Source organism: Macaca nemestrina, chromosome 14 (genome assembly GCF_043159975.1).
Source record: "Macaca nemestrina isolate mMacNem1 chromosome 14, mMacNem.hap1, whole genome shotgun sequence".
Lineage (NCBI taxonomy): Eukaryota > Metazoa > Chordata > Mammalia > Primates > Cercopithecidae > Macaca > Macaca nemestrina.
Genome location: NC_092138.1, coordinates 116752287 through 116764462, shown reverse-complemented (window position 1 = coordinate 116764462; position 12176 = coordinate 116752287). Strand labels below are relative to the sequence as shown.

The following is a 12176-nucleotide window of genomic DNA, read 5'->3' as shown; positions in this document are numbered from 1 at the left end:
GGCCTTCGTTCAGCCCGATGGAGAGAAATTCCCACTGCGACCCCCTGGGCCTGGAGTAGGCGCCATGACGGGGCTCAGCCCTGGACAATGAGGGCACTTCAGGAGAGGGAGGTGCCATTCATCACCAGGGAGGAGGCAGCGGTGGAGGGGGAGGGCTGGAGGAGGGAGGGGCCCACTGCCGGGTGTGGCCCACAGTGGAACTGCCCCTCCTGTCTGTTCACTGTTACCCTCGTGTCGCCCATTTCCTCCAGAGCCACCCTCTCTCCCTCGTAAGTTCTGGGCTTAGATGGAGCTGCTCCCACCCCTGGCCTGAGAAAGGACACACAGACCTGGCCACTGAACGACAGTGTCACCTCCCCGGGCTTGGAGATGGTGCAGGGAGGGCTGACCCGGGCCAGCTCATGGGCTGTGGGGAGGGACTCTGGAGCGGCAGGAGCTGGTCTTGCTGTCCCCAGTGTGGGAGGAGGTGGGTTGGTGGTGCTGCAGCCGCGTGTGGGGCCCGAGAATGGAGCCAGCCCAGGAGAGAGAAGAGACGAGAGATGGGGAGACAGCATTCCCATGACACCGGTCACTTGTGCCCCTGGACACAGCTGTACCTGTCCAGTGCCACCTGAGCACCTTTCAGATGTGAGAGCCGACACAGTCCGTGTGTGTGTGTGTGTGCGCGCGCGCGTGTGTGTGTGAATGCAAGATTTTCTGTCAAGTCACAGTCCTACCTGATAGCAGTTTGCGTATTTGAAAAGGTGAAAAGCTAATAGGTGTGCTTTTATCACCGGGCTGAAGTTCCTGACTGTGAGTTTTGTGAATGCACAGCTTTGAGGGAGGGGCCTGGCTGCTCCTGGTCGAGGACTCTGATTGGGGAAGGTTTTCATCTTTCTCTTTGCTTGTTTCTGCAGCCCCGAAAGAAATGATTTCCTCTACGATGAGACAGGCCCTGGGGACACTGTTTCCTGGAAAATCCTTTACTGAGCCGGGAAGGGGCACAGCTGAGATGAGCAAGGAGGGGCACAGCCCTGCATGCGGTCGCACAGTGTGTGTGAGAGTGCCTGCATGTGAGCGTGTGCACGAGGGTGCATGTATGTGTGTGGGAGTGCATGTGTGTGTGCATGAGTGTGTGCATGTGTGTGTGAGTGTGTGCATTCTGCGTGTGTGTGTGTGTGTGTGTGTGGTGGGGCCCTGGCCCTTTCCAGTGGGGTGGCGGAGGCTGTCCAGGAAGGTGTGGGGAGTGGGGGCTGCACATCGGGGGCGGCACAGGCGGACGTTCTTGATGGAATCGTTGGAGAGGTGACAGGTGGGACTGAGCAGAGGGCTTCAGTGAGCCCAGACCTCCAACTCCCATCCAACCCAGACCTTGCTTCTGGGGCTGAGGAAGGGACAGCAGGGGGTGGGGGCAGGAGGGCACAGGGGACCCCTTCCCCCAAAGAGAGGTATGAACTCTGCAGAGTGGCTTGTAGGGACAGGGAGGACGTACCTGAAACCCCCAAGAGTCCCCCTTTGGGAAGCCTGCCTGCAGCTCCAAGGAGAGGGGCTGCCCACCTGTTGCTGGGGCCGACAGCCCTAGTTCCAGAGCCTCTGGCAGTGATCTGGGGGAGTGGAATGACCTGGGTTAACCTCAGGCCTGGCCCTGCCCTGGCTGCCCCTGACCACCAGATGGCCACGTGGACCAAGGGAAACAGTGAGGATGGGAGGGCAGGGGCCTCACCTGCCTGGTCCAGCAGCGCGATCTGCCCCTGGGGAGGCCAAGGTCTTCACACATGTCCTCAGACACTTCCAGGAACGTTTTCTCTATGCTGAGTTTCTGGACCGTGTGCGGAACACAAGGGGTTGTCGGGGTCTTTGGGATCTCCCTCCTGGCCACAGAGATGGCTGTGTCAGGGCAGGGGGCTGTGGGTATTGGGGCGCTGGGGGCCAGAGAAACAGTTCTCTTCCCGAGACCAGCACCTCAGGGAGGGTCCTCAGGCAGGGACCCGAGGGGTCAGGATGCCGTGGGGGGATCGGAGCTCTGTGCTCTCTGGAACCAACAGGGAGATGTGTGTCTTGACGAGCGATTTCCCTCTGGTACTGGGGAGAAGAGAGCAGCTCATCCTTTCTCTGTAGTGAGGGAGGAGGGAGGTATATTCCACGGACTGTGTGGGCCACAGACCCAGTGAAATATTTACTCCTGGATCCGTAGAGGAAGTTTGTCACCCAAGTTGAGAAGAAAGGAACCTGCTTTGATGCGGCCTCTAGAAGTAGACATTGGCACCTCACGGGATGAGCTTAGCCTCAGGTGAGCCGGAGAGCAGGGGCTGGGCCACGCGGCAAGAGGGAGCAGCATGCGTGGGACAGTGTGTGTGCGAGAGTGCATGCCTGTGTGTGTGCATGAAAGTGTGTGTGTGCGTGTGTGTGCATGAGAATGCATGTGTGTGCATGAGTGCATGAGTGTGTATGTGTGTGAGTGTATGCATGTGTGTGTACATGAGAGTGCATGTCATGTGCATGTGTATGTACATGAGTGTACATGCGAGTATGCATGTGTGCATGTGAGAGCATGTGTGTACATGTGTGTGTGCATGCATGTGAGTGCGATTGTGCATGTGTGTGTGAGTGCATGTGGTGTGCGTGTGTGTACATGAGTGTGCATGCGAGTGTGTGTGCATGTAAGAGCATGTGTGTGCATGTGAGTGTACAGAGAGTACATTGTGTGTGTGGTTGAGAGTGCATGTGCATGTGTGCATGTGAGCAGTGTGACTATACGAATGTGTGAATGTGCATGTCAGTGTGAATGAGATAGTGTGGGTATATGACTGCATGTGTGAGAGCTAGAGTGATGTGTGTGCCTGAGAGTGAATGAGTGAGTGTGTGAATGAGTGTGGGTGGGTGGCCCCAGGGGCTGCAGTGGGTGTGGATGGGTATGCGTGTGCGTGGGTGTGGCCTGGAGCTGCCCACACCAGGCTCCATTTCTCCCCCTCTGCTCAGGCTCCTGCTAGCCCCTGTGGTGGGTAAACAGAGGCAGAGCCTGCCTCCGGGGCAGAGTCCCACAGGGCCAGCACAGTGCTGCCACCTTCTCCCTCTGAGGCTTCTTTCCTGGACGGGTGGTGGCATGGGGTGAGGTCCTGCCTACCCATCAGACAGGCCAGCAGGCTGGTCACACCCTTGTATTCATTGACCAGATGATAACCAGGAGGTCATCAGGCACCACCTCCTCCAGGTAGACCATGTTGTGTCCCCGAACTATGGAGAACGTTGGGGCTGACCCAGGGCTTGGGGTCCCACAGGCCCATCTGCTGCAGCCCGGCTGTGTGTGGATTACACAGGGCACAGTGCCTGCCCGGTGCAGACCCTGGGGCAGGAGGCACACAGCCGGGACACAGAGGCTTCTCCTGGGGCAGGGGTGAGTGGCTTCTGTGCCCTGAGAGTGGTTGGCAGTGCCCAGGGGTCCTGGGGAGCCCTCAGGGAAGGGCCTGCACTCCTGCCACCTGTCAGGATTCCCAGCCACATGGCTCTAAACCAAAGACCATGTCTGGGAATGGGGCTGTGCCCCCTGTGGGGCTGCACAGGGGACAGTAGGACCCACCTGCACCAGCACGCACCCTCCAGGGTGAATTGGCCGTTGTCAGTCTCGAAGGCTGAGGGATTGTGTCTCACACCAGCCCTGTTCCCTGCGGACAGAGGCAGCGGGGAAGCATCCAGTCATCTCCCTCAGTTCCCTGCGCACCTGGGCCATGCCTACCTCCCCTCTCAGCTCCGACTGCCTCCCCTCCTGGGGCTTCGCCTGCCTTTGCTCCTGGCTCTGGCTCCCCTGGTAACTGCAGATTGCTGCGCTGCCGACAACTAAGAGAACACTGCGAAGGGAAGTGGCATTGACAGCCCCTTGCCCCGAGGGAACGTGTGCACACAGCCGTCTTGTACACGTGGTACATATGCACAGCCCTTAAGCTTGTCCTTTCGATGCCCGAGAGACCGTGGGCGAGCTATGATGAGAGGCCACACGGGCTGGGCATGGCTGGCGGAGGCAGGTGGGTGGCCGAGCCCACACTGCAGGCGAGAGGGCTGGAGGTGGGAGTCAGACCAGCTGGTGGTCAAGCAGCATCCCCCCACCAAGGGCTGACCAAGCCCACCCAGCACCCCACCCATCCTGAGCCCGCCTTGCACCCTGGACTCATGCACGAGGATTTCCCCATGCAGCTTCCTGTCCTTTGGGTCCAAGGTGTTGATGAAGAACCTGAAGCGTGACCAGGCTTGATCAGGGAAGAGTTGTTGGAAGCCAAGGCTGAGTTGTGCCAGCTCCTGGAGAGCTGTGGGCACGAGAGAGGCCGATCGGGGGCCAGAACCCCCTCCTTCCCCAGAGAGCTGCAGGCAAGAGAGGCTGATGGGGGGGTGCAGAACTCTCTTCTCCCCCATCCAGCTCCGTCCACACCAGCAGTTGGTGCCTAGTGTCCTGCTCAGATTGTGCCCAGGAATGCCTTGAAGTGCTGGCAGAGCTGGTGGACTCCAGGCCTTTAGGCTGACCCTATGCCCTGGCCAAGGGATCATTGGCCTCCCTAGCACCTCCTGTGGATCGTGGCTCATGGGCAGCAAGCGGGGAGGATGGCCGGCCTTGTTGATCTCCATGTTGCCCCACTGCTAGGGTCCCTGGGACCCCACGGGACTGAGCTCAGGGCTTCTTCCAGGACCACAGCAGAGGCTCCAATCCCAAAGTTATCCTCAGAATCCCCCTCGGCCATTTACAAGCTGTGCAAAGGGTGACCTTGGAATTGAGCCCCACATCCTGGTCTGGGGGTGCCCACGGTGTGTCCATGCTCTGCTGTGGGCAGCGGTGCCTGTGGGCATCTGGCTGCACTGACCAGGGAGTGTGGTACTAGGGGGCCTTTCAGGTCTGCTTCCTGGGCGCTGATTCAGATGGAGTGGCATGGCTGCCTGAGGCCGGGACTGTCTGAGTCACGTTCTCCGGAAGGATCTCCAGGCAGGTGTGGGGGATAGGGGACACTTCTACTCTAGCCAGGAGTCAGCTCGGCCCACTGTCCAGGATGCTCACTTGGGGTTTGACCACCATGATGCTGACTGGGTGTCAGGACTGTCCTCCCAGCCTGGTCCCTGGCCCTTCCTCCTGGGAGCCCCCAGGAGCCCCTCAGGAGGTACTGTCTCACCTGTGACAGGTTGGACACCTGCTCTTGGGAGAGCACCCCATGAGCTCGGAGGCCACCAGCCAGTGCCAGGCCCATAATCAGCTGCATCCCCAGGCATGGGCAGTTAGGGCAGAGGGACAACTGGGGACTCACTGGCTGCAGGGATGCTGGGCCCTGGCCTGTCTATATAGCTGTGTGGTCAGGGTGCCTGGTGAGGTGTCCCTGGGTGTCCCTGACTCAGGGGAGGGGCTTCATCCTGGGAAATGTGAGCCAGCGTGTTCTTTCTCTATGGCTTTGGACACCAAAATGTTATACTCCCACAAAGCCAGTTTCCAAAATCAACAGCGAATCTTGGGCTGGGCCAACTTCCTGGGCCTGCGTGTTGGTTACTGTATTCGTCCATTTTCGTGCTGCTGATAAAGACATACCCGAGACTGAGCAATTTACAAAACAAAGAGGTTTAATTGGACTTACAGTTCCATGTGACTGGGGAAGCCTCACAATCACGGCAGAAAGCAAGGAGGAGCAAGTCAGGTCTTACAGGGATGGCAGCAGGCAAAGAGAGAGAGAGCCTGTGCAGGGAAACTCCTCTTTTTAAAACCATCAGATCTCGTGAGACTTATTCACTATCACAAGAGCAGCACGGGAAAGACCGGCCCCCATGATTCAGTTACCTCCCGCCAGGGCCCTCCCACAATATGTGGGAATTCAAGATGAGATTTGGGTGGGGACACAGTCAAACCATATCAGTCACCTTGGGGAACCCTCCTGGAACACAGCTAGGGGGACACAGGCCCTGAACAGAGAGAGCCTGGGACTGAGCACTGGGGTTGGGGGGTGGAGGGTAGGGGATTCTGGGCTCCAGATGATGATGCCAAATTGTGCCACAGGTGTCCCCACCCATAAGAGGGGCTCCAGGGGTTGTCAGAGCAGGGATGGTGATTGGAGGGTGTTGTGACTGAGTGGTGCTCCCCAAGCACCCAAAATGCATGTTGATGTCCTAACCCCCAGCACCTCAGAATGGGGCCATCTTTGAAAGCGGGTTCATTGTAGATGTCATGAGAGTCAACCTTCCTCCACACTCGAGTACCTTTAGAAAGTTTTTTTTTTTTTTCTTTGAGACAGAGTCTCCTGCTGTTGCCCAGGCTGGAGTGCAGTGGCACGATCTCGGCTCACTGCAAACTCCGCCTCCCGGGTTCACGCCTCAACCTCTCGAGTAGCTGGGACTATAGGCACCCACCACCATGCCTGGCTAATTTTTTTGTACTCTTAATAGAGACAGGATTTCACCATGTTAGCCAGGATGGTCTCGATCTCCTGACCTCGTGATCCACCCACCTCGGCCTCCCAAAGTGCTGGAATTACAGGCGTGAGCCACCGCGCCCGGCCCAAAAGTTGTTTATATTTGATTCAAACTTCCTAGCTATCATCTGTGTGTATAGAGGGAGGGGTCTGCTCAGAGCTTCTCTGTGTCACAGGAAGCAGAACATTGATTTCTGTTTCAACAGGGACAGTTTGGCTGATGGGGGAGGATAGCCTGGGATGCAGCATGGAAGTGCAAGACCACCTTGGGGGGTGCTCCTCCATCATCAGGGAAAGAAGGGTGCGCTTGGACAGGAGGGAGCAGTGGAGGGTGAGGAGGAGTCACGGTCTGAATACATTAAATTAAATTAATTAATTCATTCATTTATTTGAGATGGAGTTTCACTCTTGTTGCCCAGGCTGGAGTGTGATGGCGTGATCTCGGCTCACTGCAACTTCTGTCTCCCAGGTTCAAGCGATTCTCCTGCCTCAGCCCCCCAAGTAGCTGGGATTACAGGTGCCCGCCAGCACACCCGGCTAATTTTTGTGTTGTTTGTAGAGATGGGGTTTCACCATGTTGACCAGACTGGTCTCCAACTCCTGAACTCAGGTGATCCACCCGCCCTGGCATCCCAAATTGCTGGGATTACAGGCATGAGCCACTGCACCCGGCCTCACTAGACTTTTGTTTAACTGAGTGCCACCCCAAATGCCAACAATGAGGGTGGTCTCTTGGTGGTTCTTTCATGCCCTGCCCAGCGCCCTGTTCCTTAGTCCACCTGAGGCCCCTGGGGTTGGGACTGCAGGAGTCTGAGGCCAGGGCCAGCCTGAGCAGCTGATGGTGGAGTGGGTGCTAGGGACGCTCAGCTCTGGCTCGGCTCCCCTTTGTGCCACCTTCCGGGGTGGGGCTAAAGGCTTCTGCCTATGTCCACATCCACCCCCATGCCCAGGCCTCCTCTGGGGCCCAGAGGCTCCTCCTGCACCAATGGGCAGTGGCCTCCCAGCACCCCTTTCTGGCAGCCTTGGCTCTGCTCTTCCAAGGCCAGCTTTCTGCACCAACAGGCCCCGCCGAGTGGGCAGCTTCTCGCGTGTTCCCGCTGCGGCTCAGCAGGCTGGGCCCAGATCCAGACAGGGGGCCGGAAGCTGGGTAGCCGTGGGAATGCCAGGTGCCTCCCACTCCCTCCCATCCCAATGGAGCTGCTCCTTCCCCAGGCCTGGCACCCATACAGGGGGCACTAAAGCTCAACCCAGCCTCACCTTACAGCCTGGAGTTCCCAGTGGAGGTGGGGTGGGGGGTGGCATCAGGACCCTCATCCTAAGACAGCTCCAGTTAGCTCCTTTACAAGCAGGCACTGGCTCTGGGGACAGGTTCTTCCTGAGCACCTGGGACTGTGACCCGCAGGATGACCCTCCTGCAGAGTTCACACAGACGCCAGAGTTGGGGCCGCCCAGAGCACGCCCCCAGCACAGACGCTTCTGGGTCTCCCCTGGGCGGGGGGCAGGGCCAGCGGCTCCTCAGACAGAGCCACGTTTCTGCTGCACATGCAGCGTCGTGTGTCCACCGCCAGGGTCCCAGTGCAGGGTGGTCTATCGTCACCAGGGCCCCTCTTGGTGCCCCTTTCTGGCTGAATTCCTACTTCCCATTTGTAACCTCCGGAAATCACCGACGTGTGTGCCCCTCTGCGGTTTTGTGAGTTTGAGAGCATCATACATATGCAGTCGTTTTCACATCTCTCTGACAGATGCCCAACCAACAATCACTTTTAACCCACAAAATCACCGCAGATTGGCTGGTACCTCCCTTTTATTCACCAAAACATGGAGGGGGGCGCAGGCACCTGCCTCTGCTGTGACATTGTTCATCATCTTCCCCCAGAGGCAGTGGCTGAGCCCAGGGAGGGGAGGGGCAGAGAGGGGAAGGACAAGGAGGGGAAGGGTGGGGAGGGCAAGGGTAGGGCCTTGGTTGCCAGTTGCTGTCTCACCCGAATCTTGGGGCCACCACGCATCACAGGTACATCCGCTCCTTTACCCTCAGGGACCCTCATGCAGAAATGCAGAGGTGCCTTTAGAGGCATGTCTCCCGGAGACTTAGGCTCTGGGTAGGGAAAGGGGCCCTGGAGGTTTTTACTGGGCTGGGACCATTTCTGAGAAGGGAGGGGCAGCTCATAGAAGGAGCCTGTGGTGGCCTGAGTGGTGACCCTCAAAGGACATGCTCCTATACTAGTTCCTGGAGCCTGTGGAGGGCATCTGATGGGAAAGGGTCTTTGCAGGTGTGAAGTTAAGTATCTTGACAGGAGGAGATCATTCTGGATGAAGATGGGCCCTAAATCCAATGACACGTGTCCTTAGAAGAGACAAAAGAGGAGACAGACAGAGGCAGAGGCTGGAACGACACAGCCACAAGCCAGGGATGCCTGGAGCCCCCAGCAGCCAAAAGAGGCAGGAAGGACCCTCCCCAGGAGCCTGCGGAGGGAGCACAGCCCTGCAGACCTCCGGTTACAGATCTCGGGCTCCAGGCTGTGAGAAAGTAAATCCTGATTGTCCTGGTCACCCACTTGTGGTGACAGCAGCCCCTGGAGACTCACACAGGGCCCCATCTCACTTCCTGCTCAGACCCTACCACCCTGGAAGGCCCCATCACTGCCCTGACTCCCGGATGCTTTTCACAGCATCTTTCACCAAGCACCTTGTGTTCGGTTCCCAGGCTGGGGGGAGGGGTGGGCACCTCCTGGGCTGGGACCCCCAGCCTCTGATGTTGGCCCCAAGCTCTCCCCATCCAGCCCCCTGCCCCTCCCGAGTCGCAGCTCACGCATGGGAGGCCTGGGCGGGCTCCTCTAACGCTTGGAGTAGCAGTGATCTGGAAGGACAGAGGGGGCTCTCAGTGCAGGGACAAGGACCGGGCAGGAGCACCTCCCATCCCCACCCTGTCCCGGCTCCTGCTCGGTCTGGGAGCAGCGGGGCCGACCTTCGTCGGTCAAGTCGACGATGTTTTGTGGGCCGAGTCCATACTTTTTGCAGGTTTCTTCAAATCTGCTCAGAAAGGCGGGTTCCAGCTGTGGGACCCGTGCTGGGAACAGAGTTGGTTCTGTGTGAAGGTAGGCCTTGCTGGGGGTGCTCAGGCCGTGCTGAGGCTGGGCAGGGGGTCATGCCCTGACCAGAGAGGGGCTTTGTGCCAAGTGAGGTGGGAGGTGACAGACTGAAGCACCCAGCACCCTCACGGTGTGTCTGTGGGAAGGAATGGCCAATGGGAACCACCTCTTCAAACCCCAGGGCCACGGCGAGACCCTCGGCCCGGGGTTGGGCCAGATTTCAGAGGCGGTGGGGTCCCCGAGGGAGTCAGAGGGGGACAGCGGAGGTACCGTAGAGCGCCAGCGCATGGGTCTCGGTCCCATTCCTGAAGTTCTGGAGGTGGAAGGTGATGAACAGCCTGTAGTCAGTCTCCGAGACGGCCACTGTGTTCTTGCCCTCATCTGCGTGGAGACATGGCTCAGTGTGGCCTGGCCCTGACACCCTCGGGGTCCTGTGGCAGGTGTGCTGTGTGGCCACAAGCGAGGATACCAGGTCATGTGGCCTTTTGAGGGGGGAAGGGAAGTGCCCAGGGTGCTTGCCCAACGGAGACCCCTGTACAGGGTGTGGGTGGCAGCGACACAGCCCCCTCCCTCCTTGTCATCGGGTTGCAGACCTTGGTGGTCCCTTAGTGGGCCCATCCCCCAGAGCCCAGCAAGACACACCTGCCTCCCTGCTTCCCCTGGGCCAGGAGCCCCCCTGGAGTTGGTGCCAGGATGGGTCCCCCCAGTTCAGGATCAAGCTGTTGGAGGCTGAACTAAAATCCCCGGAGTCAGTGCTCACCAGAATATGGCCCAGGCCCTGAAGAAAGGCTATCAGGCCAGGAGGAGCCTGGCTTCCACTTACAGTTGATGGAGTATTCCCCATTCTTCTCTGTCTTCTCGCAGACCACGACCACGGCCACACACTCCCCCTGCACCCTGGAAGCCAGCCAGGAAGATGCCGGGAGTGGAGCTCCAGCCCCCTGGACGTGCGATGGCAGAGTGCACCCCTCCTCCAGGACACAGGCTCCCCCTCCCAGTGCCTGGGCCTCATTCCACAGCCCTGAGTTCTCGGGCTGGGCCCTGCTGCAGCCCACCCAACACCCTCATCTCCTCAAGCCTCACCCCAGCCTCGGAAGGGGGGCGATTTCATCTCCATGTTTAGGGGAGAGCACGGCGCCAGGTCGACCAAGTCCCTGCTCCCACCTCACCCCGCCCCCAGGGGTCACACGCACAGGCTCAGGCTCTCGCCAGAGTGTGAGTCTGAGTGTGCGAGCCTGTGTGTGCAAGAGTGAGAGTATGCGTTGGGGTGGCAGGGGCATGGGTCTTCTTGATGCCAGCTGAGATGGGCAACACGCACATGAATTCGAAATCAAATTTTAGGCTGCCGTTCTTCAAATGTTCTATATTCCGGACGAAGACCCGCAAGTCCCCGTTTTCTTTAATCCGATTCAGGTCATCTGAGGCCATGAAAATAGAATACCAGACCCCCGAAATCTGAAGACAAAGAGTTCCAGTGGGTGGGGGCTGTGGGACAGCTCTGGGGATGCTTAGTGCCCACAGTCTTCCCTCCCAGGGCCCGGCCCCTGAGCATCTGGCTCCCAGCCAGATCCCCTCTGCCCTTCCAGGGCCGTCTCTGCCCCCAGGTCTCCCCTCTGTCCCCGTATCCCCCCCTTTGCCCCCAAGGTCCCCCCTCTGCTCACAGAATGCCCTCTGCCCTTCCAGGGCCCCCTCTGCCCACCCCAGGTCTCTCCTCTGCCCTCCCCCAGGTTCCCCTCTGTCCTCTCAAGGCCCCCCTCTCCACCCTCTCCCACCAAGTCCCCCTCTTTTCCCCAGGTCTCCCTTCTACTTCTAGGAACCCCTCTGTCCTCTTAGGGCCCCCATCTCTCTGCTGGCCACCACTCCACTCTCCAGGTTTCCCCTCTGCCCTCCCAGGGCCCCTTCTAACCTTTCAGGACCCCAGTCACCCTCCCAGGCCTCCCCTGCCCAACCCTCCCAGAGTAACCCCTGCCCTCCCAGGCCTCCCCGGCCTGACCCTCCCGGAGTAACCCCTGCCCTACCAGGCTGCTGTCACAGCCTGGGGAGGAGAAGTGGGCTCCCCTTGGACCAGCCGCCCTGGTCACAGGTCAGAGACCCCAGGCTGGGGGAGGACCATTGCCTTGAAGTCTGGCCCCTTCCCCACAGACCCCAACGCAGACGCACCCTGGCCATGTTGTAGTTCCTCTGCACAACGGCGCGGGGATTGAACTCCTGGGCCGCGATGATGCTCAGCCCCAGGCTCAGCAGAAGCAGAGCCATCCTTGCCGTGGATGCCTCAGCCCTTGGCCCACCCTCTTTATACCCTGCTGCCCTGTGGCTTCCAGCCCCACGGGGCGGCCCACTCCCTGGCCCGTCCACACACATCCTGTGCCCACTGGGCATGCAGCCAAAGGCCTTGAGGCTGGTGCCCTGTCCACCGTGGGAAGATCACCCACTCCCTTGTGGGAGCTTCCTGGATCTGTGGACAAAGGGACCTGCTGTCCCCTCGCTGGAGGCAGGCACCCTGTCCCAAAGGCAGGGGACAGCCTCTCTCTCAGCCTGCAAGAGGACCCATGGTGGCTGTGTCCGCAGAGTACAGGGTGTCCCTGTTCCCCTCCCGCCCCCTCCCGCTCCTTCCCCAGCACAGCATCTGGGGCCAGAGCCTATTGTGAGTCACCATGTCCCCAGACTCAACTGAGGG

General features: G+C 59.4%; 1 protein-coding gene across 3 annotated transcripts; it reads right to left on the bottom strand.

Annotated features, from left to right (window-relative positions):
• Positions 1-7851: 7851 nt before the first annotated feature.
• LOC105471908 (lipocalin 9) lies at positions 7852-11940 on the bottom strand. Of its 3 annotated transcripts, none has more exons than XM_011724722.3 (7): positions 11660-11940; positions 10818-10954; positions 10323-10396; positions 9770-9880; positions 9376-9495; positions 9220-9267; positions 7852-8754 (listed from the first exon to the last, which is right to left on the bottom strand). In XM_011724722.3, the coding sequence occupies exons 1-6, from the start codon at positions 11876-11878 to the stop codon at positions 9245-9247; spliced, it is 684 nt and encodes a 227-aa protein (XP_011723024.1). In that variant the 5' UTR covers positions 11879-11940; the 3' UTR covers positions 7852-8754; positions 9220-9244. The 3 variants fall into 3 exon arrangements, with proteins under 3 accessions (XP_011723024.1, XP_011723026.1, XP_070934694.1); XM_011724724.3 differs by having other exon boundaries at positions 8172-8754; positions 9376-9477; positions 11660-11925; XM_071078593.1 differs by lacking the exons at positions 7852-8754; positions 9220-9267 and having other exon boundaries at positions 9385-9440; positions 11660-11939.
• Positions 11941-12176: the final 236 nt, after the last annotated feature.

What these genes read in the sequence shown, in the direction of transcription:
- LOC105471908 (XM_011724722.3), bottom strand. Translation starts at nt 11,878, where the DNA reads ATGCCCAGTGGGCACAGGATGTGTGTGGACGGGCCAGGGAGTGGGCCG. An exon ending in TGGGGAATACTCCATCAACT is followed by an intron (nt 9,881 to 10,322) that starts GTAAGTGGAAGC and finishes GTCTCCACGCAG; the next exon opens with ATGAGGGCAAGAACACAGTG. An exon ending in CGTCGACTTGACCGACGAAG is followed by an intron (nt 9,268 to 9,375) that starts GTCGGCCCCGCT and finishes CTGTCCTTCCAG; the next exon opens with ATCACTGCTACTCCAAGCGT.